This window comes from Scyliorhinus torazame, chromosome 21, assembly GCF_047496885.1.
Source record: "Scyliorhinus torazame isolate Kashiwa2021f chromosome 21, sScyTor2.1, whole genome shotgun sequence".
NCBI lineage: Eukaryota > Metazoa > Chordata > Chondrichthyes > Carcharhiniformes > Scyliorhinidae > Scyliorhinus > Scyliorhinus torazame.
Genome location: NC_092727.1, coordinates 129,576,147 through 129,590,621, shown reverse-complemented (window position 1 = coordinate 129,590,621; position 14,475 = coordinate 129,576,147). Strand labels below are relative to the sequence as shown.

The 14,475-nt window shown below is 50.0% G+C and overlaps 2 protein-coding genes across 2 annotated transcripts in view; one reads left to right on the top strand and one right to left on the bottom strand.

Moving 5' to 3' along the window:
• Nucleotides 1-3,426, bottom strand: part of LOC140398661 (uncharacterized) — a 54,737-nt gene extending 51,311 nt beyond the window's left edge. The window contains exon 1 of the mRNA XM_072487579.1: nucleotides 3,145-3,426. The gene's annotated coding sequence lies outside the window, so the exon portion shown is untranslated. The remainder of the gene's footprint in view (nucleotides 1-3,144) is intronic.
• A 2,073-nt stretch (nucleotides 3,427-5,499) lies between these two features.
• cdk5rap3 (CDK5 regulatory subunit associated protein 3) overlaps nucleotides 5,500-14,475 on the top strand; it is an 84,094-nt gene continuing 75,118 nt past the window's right edge. The window contains exon 1 of the mRNA XM_072487574.1: nucleotides 5,500-5,532. Within this exon, the coding sequence (XP_072343675.1) occupies nucleotides 5,515-5,532 (18 nt within the window). The 5' untranslated portion in view covers nucleotides 5,500-5,514. The remainder of the gene's footprint in view (nucleotides 5,533-14,475) is intronic.

Genomic DNA, 14,475 nt, shown 5'->3' with positions numbered 1-14,475 from the left:
ATCTAATCTAAAAGACGGCACCTCTGACTGAGCGACACTCCCTCAATACTGCACTGGACTGAGCTGGGATTATATGCTCAGTTTCTGAATTCAAATTTAAAACCCACAGTTTTCAGACTGGAGTGGAAATCAAATCTATAATCTTCATCACTCAGAAGTATTGTAGTCAATGAGGACTCCAAAAAGGTGAGTAGCTTTATTTCCAACTCACAGCTAAGAAATACAGCAACTAAGCAACAGTCCAAGTCCCAGGCGGGTCCATCCGGAGATCCTGGGGCTTCTACCTCGGAGAATTAACAAGCCCGTTGTTGGGCCTTTGCCCCTCAGCGGGGAGCTCGTCCTCCACGGGCCCCATGGGGAAATCAATCGGGTCGTCCCGGTGGGTTTCGTGTGGGTTATAACACGCCCCTACCCCTCTGTTGTAGGGAGTGGAGGAGGTTGTCGTCTCTGGGTCGGGGGCACGAAGGATGTTGAGGAACGTCGATCGTCTGAGATGCACCATTGGTGAGGTCATCGTCCGAGAGATTGGATGTTTGAGTCTCCATGTCAGATCCCAAATCGTTCATTCACGCAATTCACTGTGGGGGCCCCGAGGGGTAATGTTCCCAGGCTCCCTTGTGCTGGGCTGGCGGTGTTGGGAGATGGTTCCTCCGGCGGAGTTTGTTCTGACGCTGATCCCATGCTCTGCAGGTAGTCTAGGTGCTTCTGCAGTGTCCGTTCCCATATTTTTATCGAGTAAGATTCTGGTCCAGTCTGTTTTACCAGGGTCCCTGCTATTCACTGGGCACCGTCTCCGAAGTTTCGGATATATACTGCGTCCCCTGTCCTGCGTCCGTCTGCTTTGGAACTGACTCTGAGGGTCTTGTCTCTTGTCTCTAATATCAGGGAATGTTAGGCTGAGGCAGGTTCTGAGCCTCCGGCCCCTCAACAGTTCAGCCAGTGCTACTCCGGCCATAATATGTGATCCGGTAGCTGAACAAAAAGTGCGCCAGCCTCACCTCCACAGGTCCTGCGGCCTGTTTCCTCATACCCGTCCTGAAATTCCGCTGCCAGTCCTTTGTAGCAATCATGGCCCAGCAGACACAGGCCGGGGCTTGTACTATTATCAAGGGAAACCTGATGGACTGCTGTCCATAGGCAACTGGGTTCATTGTTGTACCCACAATGGCTCATGGTTCCCCCGTGTATGTTGCCAACATCGCCTCGGTGTCCCTTACGTTCAAATGTTGGATTCCCATGCTGATAATTCTGAATGTCTGCCATCCTATCACTGAGTTTGCAGCCCCTGTGTCCAGCTCCATTTATAGTGGGTGACCATTCACTTGAACAGTGCTTTTGATGGTGGCGACCGTGGGGCCGTGGGCATGGCGATGCAATTCCACTGTATGCACTCGTCCTCCTCGGGCTGCTCCAGGTGGAGGGTTCTGGCACTAGGCGGGCACCTCTCTCGGCCAGAGTGACACGCTTGTCGGCTGACCTGGCATTGCCGGACCCTGCGGTTTCTCCGGCCATAAGTGCCGCACCTCTGTGAATCGCCCTCCAGTGATTCTGGGGAGATGTCTTCATGTCTTCGGTAGAGTCGACGTGTTTGATATGAATGGGAAGACTGGGCTCAGTACCCCGAGTCTGAGCAGCACTCAGGCAACGGGCCTGCCCCAAATAGTGTTCAGGCAAAGGCAGGATCCCAGAGGTCCCACTCCTAGGGGGCGCCACTCATCTGTATGGAGGGGTGGGGGGGGGGGGCGTCCTGCGCTATTCACCTCCATCCCTGAAATACCCTGAGCTCCTGGAAACCTTTCTCCATGTTCTCCCGTGAGAGGGAGATTTCGATGGCTCTTTTTAGATCCAACAACGGTTCAGCACTATGTCGGCATGTTGTTTAAATCGCATACAAGGCGGTCTCGTAGCATCTCGGGTAGGGATGGCCCGTAGATGCAGTGTTCCGCCAGTTTGAGTAATCGTGCCAGAAACTCAGTAACAGATTCCCCCGAGGTTCTCTCGGTTGTATAACTCGGTATCTTTGGACAATGACCGACAGCTTGGGGTCGTAGTGGTCTGTCACGAGCGCCACCAACTCCTCAAACATCTTGGAGTCTGATGCCACAGGGTAGGTTAGGCTCTGTATGATGCTGAAAGTGGGGGCCCCACAGGTAGCATTCACCCTGAAGAAACTGCACATACGCTTTCACACACATATCAAACATGTCGAATCTACCGAAGAGCGACATTTCTGAAACAGTGCAAACCTTGCTCCTTTGTGTTGACAAGCAGCCATCGTCTGAGTGGCCAGCAGCACCGAGTGTAGTTCCGTTTCATCCTCATCGCCTCTATTATAATCAATAACGAATCCAGAAAAGGTGAGTCAAAAGTAGTTTATTTCCCACTCACAGCTGGGAAAACAAAGCAACTAAGCAACAGTCCAAGTCCCAGCCGGGATGCTGCGATGCCGGCTCCTCCCCGAGTCGCCTTTTATCTTGGGGAATTAACAAGCCCGTTGTTGGGCCTTCGCCACTCAAATGGGGAGCTTGTAATCCACGAGCCCCTTGGGGAGATCAATCAGGTCGTCCCTCTGGGGGTTATGACACAAAGTATGTGTCCTGCCCACTGAGCCACACTGATGCCCTCAGCCTCACTCCGGGGCATGTTGTGGTGAGAGGTGAGTTGCTGGGGCAATTTTGTGAACCTGGCCACTGACTCTCCAGTGCAGTTTACTGATGAAAATGTGACACAGAAGTTAAGTAAGAAACTGGGATTCAGTTTCTTTGTTGTTGAAGGAATGAAAGGGGCCAATGTTTGATCTGCTTCCTGAATGTTGAGTCTGTCTCGAATTTCTGGCTTGATTCACAGTTCCTCAGAGGAATTCAGGGAGGTGTCCAGTAAATTAGGAAGACAACAACAGCTCAACCTGTTCCCTAAACTAACACTATCTGTTGAATTTTCACCCTTTCTCCGTCAAATAATGTTCGCGAGATTTGTGGAGATGAAATGGCTTCAGCCATTGTTAGTAACGTAGTCTATCTAGAATTAGATGCAATTCTCCTTGCAAGAGGAGAGCATCACAACTTAACAAGAGATGGAGGCCCGAGGGTAGTACATGGCCCTCCAGTGTCAGACAACTTATTGCCCACTGGTATGTCTACCCACCTGCTCCACTGTTTCAGGAGATTGCAGATGTTGGTAGCTCCTGAGGCACTGCTGCTGAGACAGGAGAGCTGATCCTCCACCTATAGACGCCATCTTGTGGCTCTTCCCTCCTTCCAGCAGGATCTCCACAGGATGTGCAGAGACGGGGACGGTGCTGCTAAAGTTCCTGGCGGCGGTGTGGCTTCTAATCTTCCTTCTCCACAGAGGTGGATGGTGGAGCTGCACAGTCTGCTCCCATGCTGTGGTGAAGGCTGAGAGCAGGGAAGAACTTCTGGAGGTGAGAGAAGTGCCTTCCGAGAAGTCTTGACAGAGATATTCAAAATCACGAGGAGTCTAAACGGCTCCCAAGTTATCCTAATTTTTTTTTTTTTTTTTTAATAAATATTTTATTGAAAATTTTTGGTCAACCAACACAGTACATTGTGCATCCTTTACACAACATTATAACAATACAGATAATAATGACCTTTTTTATATAAACAAAAAACAACAAATAAATAAATATTAAATAACAAAAATGAAAACTAGCCCTAATTGGCAACTGCCTTGTCACAGGCTATACCCCCCCCCCCCATCCCTCCCCCCCCCCCCCCCCCCCCCCAAGTCCTGGGCTGCTGCTGCTGCCTTCTTTTTTCCCCCATCTATCTATCCGCAAGATATTCGACGAACGGTTGCCACCGCCTGGTGAACCCTTGAGCCGACCCCCTTAGGACGAACTTAATCCGCTCTAGCTTTATAAACCCCGCCATGTCATTTATCCAGGTCTCCATCCCCGGGGGCTTGGCTTCTTTCCACATTAACAATATCCTGCGCCGGGCTACTAGGGACGCAAAGGCCAAAACATCGGCCTCTCTCGCCTCCTGCACTCCCGGCTCTTGTGCAACCCCAAATATAGCCAACCCCCAGCTTGGTTCGACCCGGACTCCTACTACTTTCGAAAGCACCTTTGTCACCCCCATCCAAAACCCCTGTAGTGCCGGGCATGACCAAAACATATGGGTATGATTCGCTGGGCTTCTCGAGCACCTCGCACACCTATCCTCCACCCCAAAAAATTTATTGAGCCGTGTTCCAGTCATATGTGCCCTGTGTAATCCTAATTGTATTTTTACAAGGTCTTGCACATATGAAATGAGACCGAATCCTGGCATTATACTGCCAGGGTAACCAGTTTGCATTGTGTGCAAATGCAGGTGCAGACTTTATCCAGTGATGTGTCACTGTTCAAAGTTCCAGCTGACAAAGAAATTCCATTGAAGCTTGAGCATTCCCATTGGTCTGTGTCTCACCGTCCAGTATTCCCCTATTCAGGTGTGAAGTGTGCACTGGAAAGATTCAGTGCAGTAAGGTTAGAGTCAGAGGAGTATATTGCTGGTTAATGACAGCACAGCCAATGTGATGTTGTCTGAGAATCTCCTGTCCTGTTTAGATGGAATTTATGTTAATCGTTGAACACAGGAAGTTTTTTTGCATCGGCCTTGATATGTTTCCATGTGTTTCAACAGCCTCGAGATGAAGGATATTTGGTGAATTGCTGCAGAGAGATGGTTAGGACACCGACCAGCGATATCCCTACTAACCAATATCAAATACCCCAGGAGTGAGTTTTTAAAAATAAATTTACAGTACCCAATTATTTTTTCCAATTAAGGGACAATTTAGCGTGGCCAATCCACCTACCCTGCACATCTTTGGGTTGTGGGGGTGAGACCCACGCAGACATGAGGAGAATGTGCCAATTCCATATGGACAGTGACCCGGGGCTGGGATCGAACCCGGATCCTCGGTGCCCTGAGGTAGCAGTGCTAACTACTGTGCCACCGACTTCCGGTTGCGGCTATGCGGAGCTGAGCCACACGATTCGGCAGCTCCCGCGATTACGGACTTTCGGGCTCGCTAGAGGAGCCCCAACCAAATTTATTTTACAGACAACCCGGTGGGGAAGAGGAGAGAGAGGTCCCCTACCGACTTTTATGGACCGGACCCGAAGTGCAACGGCCAAAAAAGCGGCATTGGAGCAGCGGGAGAAGCGAGGGGGAAAAAGCAAAATGGCGGCGGCCGCCGGGGACAAAGAGGAGATGCAGGAATTCATCAAACGCTGCTTCGAGGAGCTGCGTAAGGAGATGCTGGCGCCTATGCTGGCGGTAATCGAAGGACTAGGGATAACCCAGAAGGCCCACAAAGTGAAGATCCAGGAGGTCCAGAAAAGAGTGAGTGAGAATGAGGACGAGCTCTTGGGCCTGGCGGTGAAAGTGGAGCGGCACGAGGCGCTACACAAGAAGTGGGCGGGAAGACGCGAAGACCTGGAGAACAGGTCGAGGAGAAAGAATCTGAGAATCCTGGGTCTCCCAGAAGGAGTGGAGGGGGCCGATGCCGCGGCATACGCAGGTACGATGATCGGGTGGCCCCTTCGAGGGCGAGGCAGGCTTTGGAAAGCGCGGGGATTTTCTTTCCCGCGTGAGGGAAGAAAGGCGGGAAGGGGAACGAAGGATTGATTGGGAGATTCCCACACGGGGGGGTCAAAGGGACGGCGGGGGAAGCCGGGGTCAGAAGGTGTCAGTTGACTTACGGGAGTGATATGGGGGGAGCAAAAAAGCTAGACAGGGGTCTAGCGGGGGGGGAGGGGAGGGGGGAAGGGGGGGGAGGGGGGGAAGGGGGGGAAAAGGGTTGCTGCTGCACTGGCCGAAAGGGAATGGGACACAGAAGAGGTGGTCGGGACGGAGGTCCCCCGGCTGGGGGCCTGGAGGGTGAGGGAGACGCGGACACTGGACTGGCCCAGAAAAGGAGATGGCTAGTCAGGGGGGGGGGTCCAGCCCGGGGGGGGGGGGTCCAGCCGGGGGGGGGGGGCGTGAGGGGCCTGAATGGGCCGGTGAAGAGGGCTCGAGTGTTCGCGCACTTGAAGGGACTGAAGGTAGACATGGCTATGCTCCAAGAGACACACCTGAAGGTGGCGGACCAGGTCAGGTTAAGAAGGGGATGGGTAGGACAGGTATTTCACTCAGGACTGGACGCAAAAAATAGAGGGGTGGCAATTTTGGTGGGAAAGCGGGTGTCATTTGAGGCCAAGACTATCATAGTGGATAATGGAGGTAGATATGTGATGGTGAGCGGTAGGTTGCAAGGGACGTGGGTGGTGTTGGTAAATGTATACGCCTCGAACTGGGATGATGCTGGATTCATGAAGCGCATGTTGGGGCGCATTCCGGACCTGGAGGTAGGAGGCCTGATAATGGGAGGGGACTTCATTACAGTGCTGGACCCAGCACTGGACCGCTCCAGATCAAGGACGGGAAAGAGGCCGGCGGCGGCCAAGGTGCTTAGGGGGTTTATGGATCAGATGGGGGGAAGTGGACCCATGGAGGTTTGCAAGACCGCAGGCCAGGGTATTTTCTTTCTTCTCCCACGTGCAGAAGGCTTACTCCTGGATAGATTTCTTTGTTCTGGGCAGGGCGCTCATCCCAAGAGTGGGGGGGACGGAGTATTCGGCCATAGCAGTTTCGGACCATGCCCCGCACTGGGTGGAAATGGGGCTGGGAGAGGAGAGGGACCAACGCCCGTTGTGGCGGCTGGGTGTGGGACTGCTGGCGGACGAGGTGGTGTGTGGGAAGGTGAGGGGGTGTATCGAAAGGTACTTGGAGGCCAACGACAATGGGGAGGTGCGAGTGGGGGTGGTATGGGAGGCGTTGAAGGCAGTGATCAGGGGAGAGCTAATCTCCATCAGGGCTCATAGGGAGAGGACAGAGGGTATGGAAAGGGAGAGGTTAGTGGGGGAGATTTTGAGAGTGGACAGGAGATACGCAGAGGCCCCGGAGGAAAGATTACTTGGGGAAAGACGACGGCTCCAGACGGAGTTTGACCTGTTGACCACAGGGTAGGCGGAGGCACAGTGGAGGAAGGCGCAGGGGGCGACCTACGAGTATGGGGAAAAGGCTAGTCGGATGCTGGCACACCAGCTCCGCAAGAGGATGGCAGCGAGGGAAATAGGGGGAATTAAAGATGGAAGGGGAGCCACGGTTCGGAGTGCGACGAAAATAAACGAGGTATTCAAGGCCTTCTATGAGGAGCTGTACAGATCCCAGCCCCCAGGAGGGGAAGAGGGGATGAGACGATTCCTAGACCAACTGAGGTTCCCGAGGGTGGAGGAGCAAGAGGTGGCTGGTTTGGGGGCACCAATCGGGTTGGAGGAGCTGAGCAAGGGTTTGGGGAGTATGCAGGCGGGGAAGACCCCGGGGCCGGACGGGTTCCCGGTGGAGTTCTACAGAAAGTACGTAGATCTGTTGGCCCCGCTACTAGTGAGGACCTTTAACGAGGCAAGAGAGGAGGGGACCCTGCCCCTGACAATATTGGAGGCGACAATTTCCTTGATTCTAAAGCGAGACAAGGACCCACTGCAATGTGGATCGTACAAGCCGATCTCGCTCCTCAATGTGGACGCTAAGTTATTGGCAAAAGTGCTGGCCACGAGGATTGAGGATTGTGTCCCGGGGGTGATTCATGAGGACCAGACGGGATTCATAAAGGGCAGGCAATTAAACACTAATGTGCGGCGGCTCTTAAACGTGATAATGATGACATCGGAGGAGGGAGAGGCGGAGATAGTGGCAGCTATGGACGCGGAAAAGGCCTTTGACCGAGTAGAGTGGGAGTACCTCTGGGAGGTGCTGCGTAGGTTTGGGTTCGGGGGAGGGTTTATTAGCTGGGTTAAGCTCCTTTACAGAGCCCCGGTGGCGAGTGTAGTGACGACCCGGCGGAGGTCGGCGTACCTTCGGCTGTACCGTGGGACGAGGCAGGGGTGCCCCCTGTCCCCCCTGTTGTTTGCATTGGCGATCGAACCCTTGGCCATATCATTGAGGGCGTCTAATAAATGGAGGGGGATGGTCCGAGGGGAGAAGAGCATCGGGTGTCGCTATATGCGGATGACCTGTTGCTGTACGTGGCGGACCCAATAGAGGGGATGGTGGAGGTCATGCAGACTCTAAGGGAGTTTGGGGAGTTCTCGGGCTATAAGCTCAATGTAGAAAAGAGTGAGCTCTTTGTATTACAGGCGGGGGACCAAGACAGAGAGATAGGGGACCTACCGCTGAGGAGGGCGGTGGGAAGTTTTCGGTATCTGGGGATCCAGATAGCCAGGAGTTGGGGGGCCCTACACAAACTGAATCTGACAAAGTTGGTGGACCAAATGGAGGAGGACTTCAAAAGATGGGACATGTTACCGCTCTCGCCTGCGGGTAGAGTGCGGTCGGTCAAAATGGTGGTCCTTCCGAGGTTTTTGTTTGTGTTTCAGTGCCTTCCCATCGTGATCACCAAGGGCTTTTTTAAGAGAGTATGCAGGAGTATTATGGGGTTTGTGTGGGCGAATAAGACCCCGAGGGTAAGGAGAGGGTTCCTGGAACGCAGCAGGGACCGAGGAAGGTTGGCGCTGCCAAACCTCGGGAGCTACTACTGGGCAGCAAATGTGGCGATGATCCGCAAGTGGGTTATGGAGGGAGAGGGGGCGGCATGGAAGAGGATGGAGATGGCGTCCTGTAAAGGAACGAGCTTGGGGGCGTTCTCGCCGTCAAAATATACCACGAGCCCGGCGGTGGCGGCAACGCTAAGGATCTGGGGCCAGTGGAGAGCCTCGGTGTGGTCCCCGATCAGGGGTAACCACCGGTTTGTCCCGGGGAAGATGGACGGGGGGGTTCCAGGGCTGGCATCGGGCAGGGATTAGAAGAATGGGGGACCTGGTCCCGTGTGACTTCACCTTTTGTACCAGTCTACCATGAGGGACCTTGTCAAAGGCCTTACTGAAGTCCATATAGACAACATCCACTGCCCTACCTGCATCAATCATCTTTGTGACCTCTTCGAAAAACTCTATCAAGTTTGTGAGACACGACCTCCCCTTCACAAAACCATGCTGCCTCTCATTAATACGTCCATTTGCTTCCAAATGCGAGTAGATCCTGTCTCGAAGAATTCTCTCCAGTAATTTCCCTACCATTGAAGTAAGGCTCACCGGACTGTAGTTCCCTGGATTATCCTTGCTACCCTTCTTAAACAGAGGAACATCATTGGCTATTCTCCAGTCCTCCGGGATATCACCTGAAGACAGTGAGGATCCAAAGATTTCTGTCAAGGCTTCAGCAATTTCCTCTCCAGCCTCCTTCAGTATTCTGGGGTAGATCCCATCAGGCCCTGAGGACTTATCTACCTTAATATTTTTTAAGACGCCCAATGCCTCGTCTTTTTGGATTTCAATGTGACCCAGGCTATCTACACATCCTTCTCCAGACTCAACATCTACCAATTCCTTCTCTTTGGTGAATACTGATGCAAAGTATTCATTTAATACCTCACCCATTTCCTCTGGCTCCACACATAGATTCCCTTGCCTATCCTTCAGTGGGCCAACCCTTTCCTTGGCTACCCTCTTGCTTTTTATGTATGTGTAAAAAACCTTGGGATTTTCCTTAACCCTATTTGCCAATGACTTTTCGTGACCCCTTCTAGCCCTCCTGACTCCTTTCTTAAGTTCCTTCCTACTTTCCTTATATTCCACACAGGCTTCGTCTGTTCCCAGCCTTTTAGCCCTGACAAATGCCTCCTTTTTCTTTTTGACGAGGCCTACAATATCTCTCGTTATCCAAGGTTCCTGAAAATTGCCGTATTTATCCTTCTTCCTCACAGGAACATGCCGGTCCTGAATTCCTTTCAACTGACACTTGAAAGCCTCCCACATGTCAGATGTTGATTTGCCCTCAAACATCCGCCCCCAATCTAGGTTCTTCAGTTCCCTCCTAATATTGTTATAATTAGCCTTCCCCCAATTTAGCACATTCACCCTAGGACCACTCTTATCCTTGTCCACCAGCACTTTAAAACTTACTGAATTGTGGTCACTGTTCCCAAAATGCTCCCCTACTGAAACTTCTACCACCTGGCCGGGCTCATTCCCGAATACCAGGTCCAGTACAGCCCCTTCCCTAGTTGGACTGTCTACATATTGTTTTAAGAAGCCCTCCTGGATGCTCCTTACAAACTCTGCCCCGTCTAAGCCCCTGGCACTAAGTGAGTCCCAGTCAATATTGGGGAAGTTAAAGTCTCCCATCACAACAACCCTGTTGTTTTTACTCTTTTCCAAAATCTGTCAACCTATCTGCTCCTCCATCTCCCGCTGGCTGTTGGGAGGCCTGTAGCAAACCCCCAACATTGTGACTGCACCCTCCTTATTCCTGATCTCTACCCATATAGCCTCACTGCCCTCTGAGGTGTCCTCCCGTAGTACAGCTGTGATATCCTCCCTAACCAGTAGCGCAACTCCGCCACCCCTTTTACATCCCCCTCTATCCCGCCTGAAACATCTAAATCCTGGAACGTTTCGCCGCCAATCCTGCCCTTCCCTCAACAAGGTCTCTGTAATGGCAACAACATCATAGTTCCAAGTACTAATCCAAGCTCTAAGTTCATCTGCCTTACCCGTAATACTTCTTGCATTAAAACATATGCACTTCAGGCCACCAGACCCGCTGTGTTCAACAACTTCTCCCTGTCTGCTCTGCCTCAGAGCCACACTGGCCCTATTCCCTCGTTCTCCCTCAATGCTCTCACCTTCTGACCTATTGCTCCCGTGTCCACCCCCCGCCATAATAGTTTAAACCCTCCCGTGTGACATTAGCAAACAGATAATAACAGATATCCGGGAGTGGGTTACAGATTGGAATCTAATAAAGGGATTTGGGGTGGTTGATATATAACGAACAAATTTCAGCATGTCCACACTGACTCTCACCAACGTTTACAGATGCACCATAGAAAGCAGCCTATCTGGTTGTATCACAGCTTGGTATGGCAACTGCTCAGCCCAAGACCGTAAGAAAATACAGAGTCGTGAACTCAGCCCAGTCCATCACATGAACCTGCCTCCCATCCATTGACTCTGCCTACACCTCCCGCTGCCTGGGGAAAGCGGGCAGCATAATCAAAGACCCCTCCCACCCAGGTTCGTCTCTCCAACATCTTCCTTCGGGCAACAGATACAAAAGTCTGAGAACACACACCAAAAGATTCAAAAACAGCTTCTTCCCCGCTGTTACCAGACTCCTGAATGACTCTCTTATAGACTGAACTGATCTCTCTACACATCTTCGCTACTGTATGCTTCACCCGATGTCTATGTATTCACTTTGTATGACCTATGGTTTCCATGTATGGAATGATTTGGCAGGACTGTACTTTTCACTGTATCTCGGTACAAATGACAATAAACCAAATTCTTTATCGAATAACCGTTACCGGGAGTGAGTTACAGACTGGAATCTAATCGAGGGGTTCGGGGTGGTTTATATACAGAATAACAGATACCCGGGAGTGAGATACAGACTGGAATCTAATCGAGGGATTCGGGGTGGTTTATATATAGAATAACAGATACCCGGGAGTGAGTTACAGACTGGAATATAATCGAGGGGTTCGGGGTGGTTTATATATAGAATAACAGATACCCGGGAGTGAGTTACAGACTGGAATCTAATCGAGAGGTTCGGGGTGGTTTATATATAGAATAACAGATACCCGGGAGTGAGTTACAGACTGGAATATAATCGAGGGGTTCGGGGTGGTTTATATATAGAATAACAGATACCCGGGAATGAGTTACAGACTGGAATCTAATCGAGGGGTTCAGCGTGGTTTATATATAGAATAACAGATACCCGAGAGTGAGTTACAGATTGGAATCGAATCGAGGGGTTTGGGGTGGTTTATATATAGAATAACAGATACCCGGGAGTGAGTTACAGACTGGAATCTAATCGAGGGGTTCGGGGTGGTTTATATATAGAATAACAGATACCCGGGAGTGAGATACAGACTGGAATCTAATCGAGGGATTCGGGGTGGTTTATATATAGAATAACAGATACCCGGGAGTGAGATACAGACTGGAATCTAATCGAGGAGTTCAGGGGGTTTATATATAGAATAACAGATACCTGGGAGTGAGTTACAGACTGGAATATAATCGAGGGATTCGGGGTGGTTTATATATAGAATAACAGGTACCCGGGAGTGAGTTACAGGCTGGAATCTAATCGAGGGGTTCGGGGTGGTTTATATACAGAATAACAGATACCCAGGAGTGAGTTACAGACTGGAATCTAATCGAGGGGTTCGGGGTGGTTTATATACAGAATAACAGATACCCGGGAGTGAGTTACAGACTGGAATCTAATCGAGGGGTTCGGGGTGGTTTATATATAGAATAACAGATACCCGGGAGTGAGTTACAGACTGGAATATAATCGAGGGGTTCGGGGTGGTTTATATACAGAATAACAGATACCCGGGAGTGAGTTACAGACTGGAATCTAATCGAGGGGTTCGGGGTGGTTTATATATAGAATAACAGATACCCGGGAGTGAGTTACAGACTGGAATATAATCGAGGGGTTCGGGGTGGTTTATATACAGAATAACTGATACCCGGGAGTGAGTTACAGACTGGAATATAATCAAGGGGTTCGGGGTGGTTTATATACAGAATAACAGATACCCGGGAGTGAGTTACAGACTGGAACGTAATCGAGGGATTCGGCGTGGTTTATATATAGAATAACAGATACCCGGAAGTGAGTTACAGACTGGAATCTAATCTAAGGGTTTGGGGTGGTTTATATATAGAATAACAGATATCCAGGAGTGAATTACAGACTGGAATATAATCGAGGAGTTCATGGTGGGTTATATATAGAATAACAGATACCCGGGAGTGAGTTACAGACTGGAATCTAATCGAGGGGTTTGGGGTGGTTTATATATAGAATAACAGATACCCGGGAGTGAGTTACAGACTGGAATATAATCGAGGGATTCGGGGTGGTTTATATATAGAATAACAGGTACCCGGGAGTGAGTTACAGGCTGGAATCTAATCGAGGGGTTCGGGGTGGTTTATATACAGAATAACAGATACCCGGGAGTGAGTTACAGGCTGGAATCTAATCAAGGGGTTCGGGGTGGTTTATATATAGAATAACAGATACCCGGGAGTGAGTTACAGACTGGAATATAATCGAGGTGTTCGGGGTGGTTTGTACACAGAATAACAGATACCCGGGAGTGAGTTACAGACTGGAATATAATCAAGGGGTTCGGGGTGGTTTATATACAGAATAACAGATACCCGGGAGTGAGTTACAGACTGGAACGTAATCGAGGGATTCGGGGTGGTTTATATATAGAATAACAGATACCCGGAAGTGAGTTACAGACTGGAATCTAATCTAAGGGTTTGGGGTGGTTTATATATAGAATAACAGATATCCAGGAGTGAATTACAGACTGGAATATAATCGAGGAGTTCAGGGTGGGTTATATATAGAATAACAGATACCCGGGAGTGAGTTACAGACTGGAATCTAATCGAGGGGTTCAGGGTGGTTTATATATAGAATAACAGATACCCGGGAGTGAGTTACAGACTGGAATCTAATCGAGGGATTCGGGGTGCTTTATATATAGAATAACAGATACCCAGGAGTGAGTTACAGACTGGAATCTAATCGAGGGATTCGGGGTGGTTTCTATAGAATAACAGATACCCGGGAGTGAGTTACAGACTGGAATATAATCGAGGGATTCGGGGTGGTTTATATATAGAATAACAGATACCCGGGAGTGAGTTACAGACTGGAATCTAATCGAGGGATTCGGGGTGGTTTCTATAGAATAACAGATACCCGGGAGTGAGTTACAGACTGGAATTTAATCGAGGGATTCGTGGTGGTTTATATATAGAATAACAGATACCCGGGTGTGAGTTACAGACTGGAATCTAATCGAGGGATTCGGGGTGGTTTATATATAGAATAACAGATACCCGGGAGTGAGTTACAGACTGGAATCTAATCGAGGAGTTCAGGGTGGGTTATATATAAAATAACAGATACCCGGGAGTGAGTTACAGACTGGAATCTAATCGAGGGGTTTGGGGTGGTTTATATATAGAATAACAGTTACCCGGGAGTGAGTTACAGACTGGAATCTAATTGAGGGGTTCAGGATGGTTTATATATAGAATAACAGATACCCGGGAGTGAGTTACAGACTGGAGTCAATTAAGGAATTAATACAGAAATATGGGAACAAAATAGGCAGACTGAGGCAGAATTTTTGCAAGATTTTCCCAATTACCCGTTGCAAGTTTAACAGAAATTAACCAGTTGTACTTTCTCTCTTGGACTCCAACATTCAAGGACAGGGGTCTGGGAAACCCAAGTGGAAATCTGACTGTGATGGTTGGTTCCATTGGAGAGTCCAAAATGACCCACCCTGAATACCAATACAGGTGGC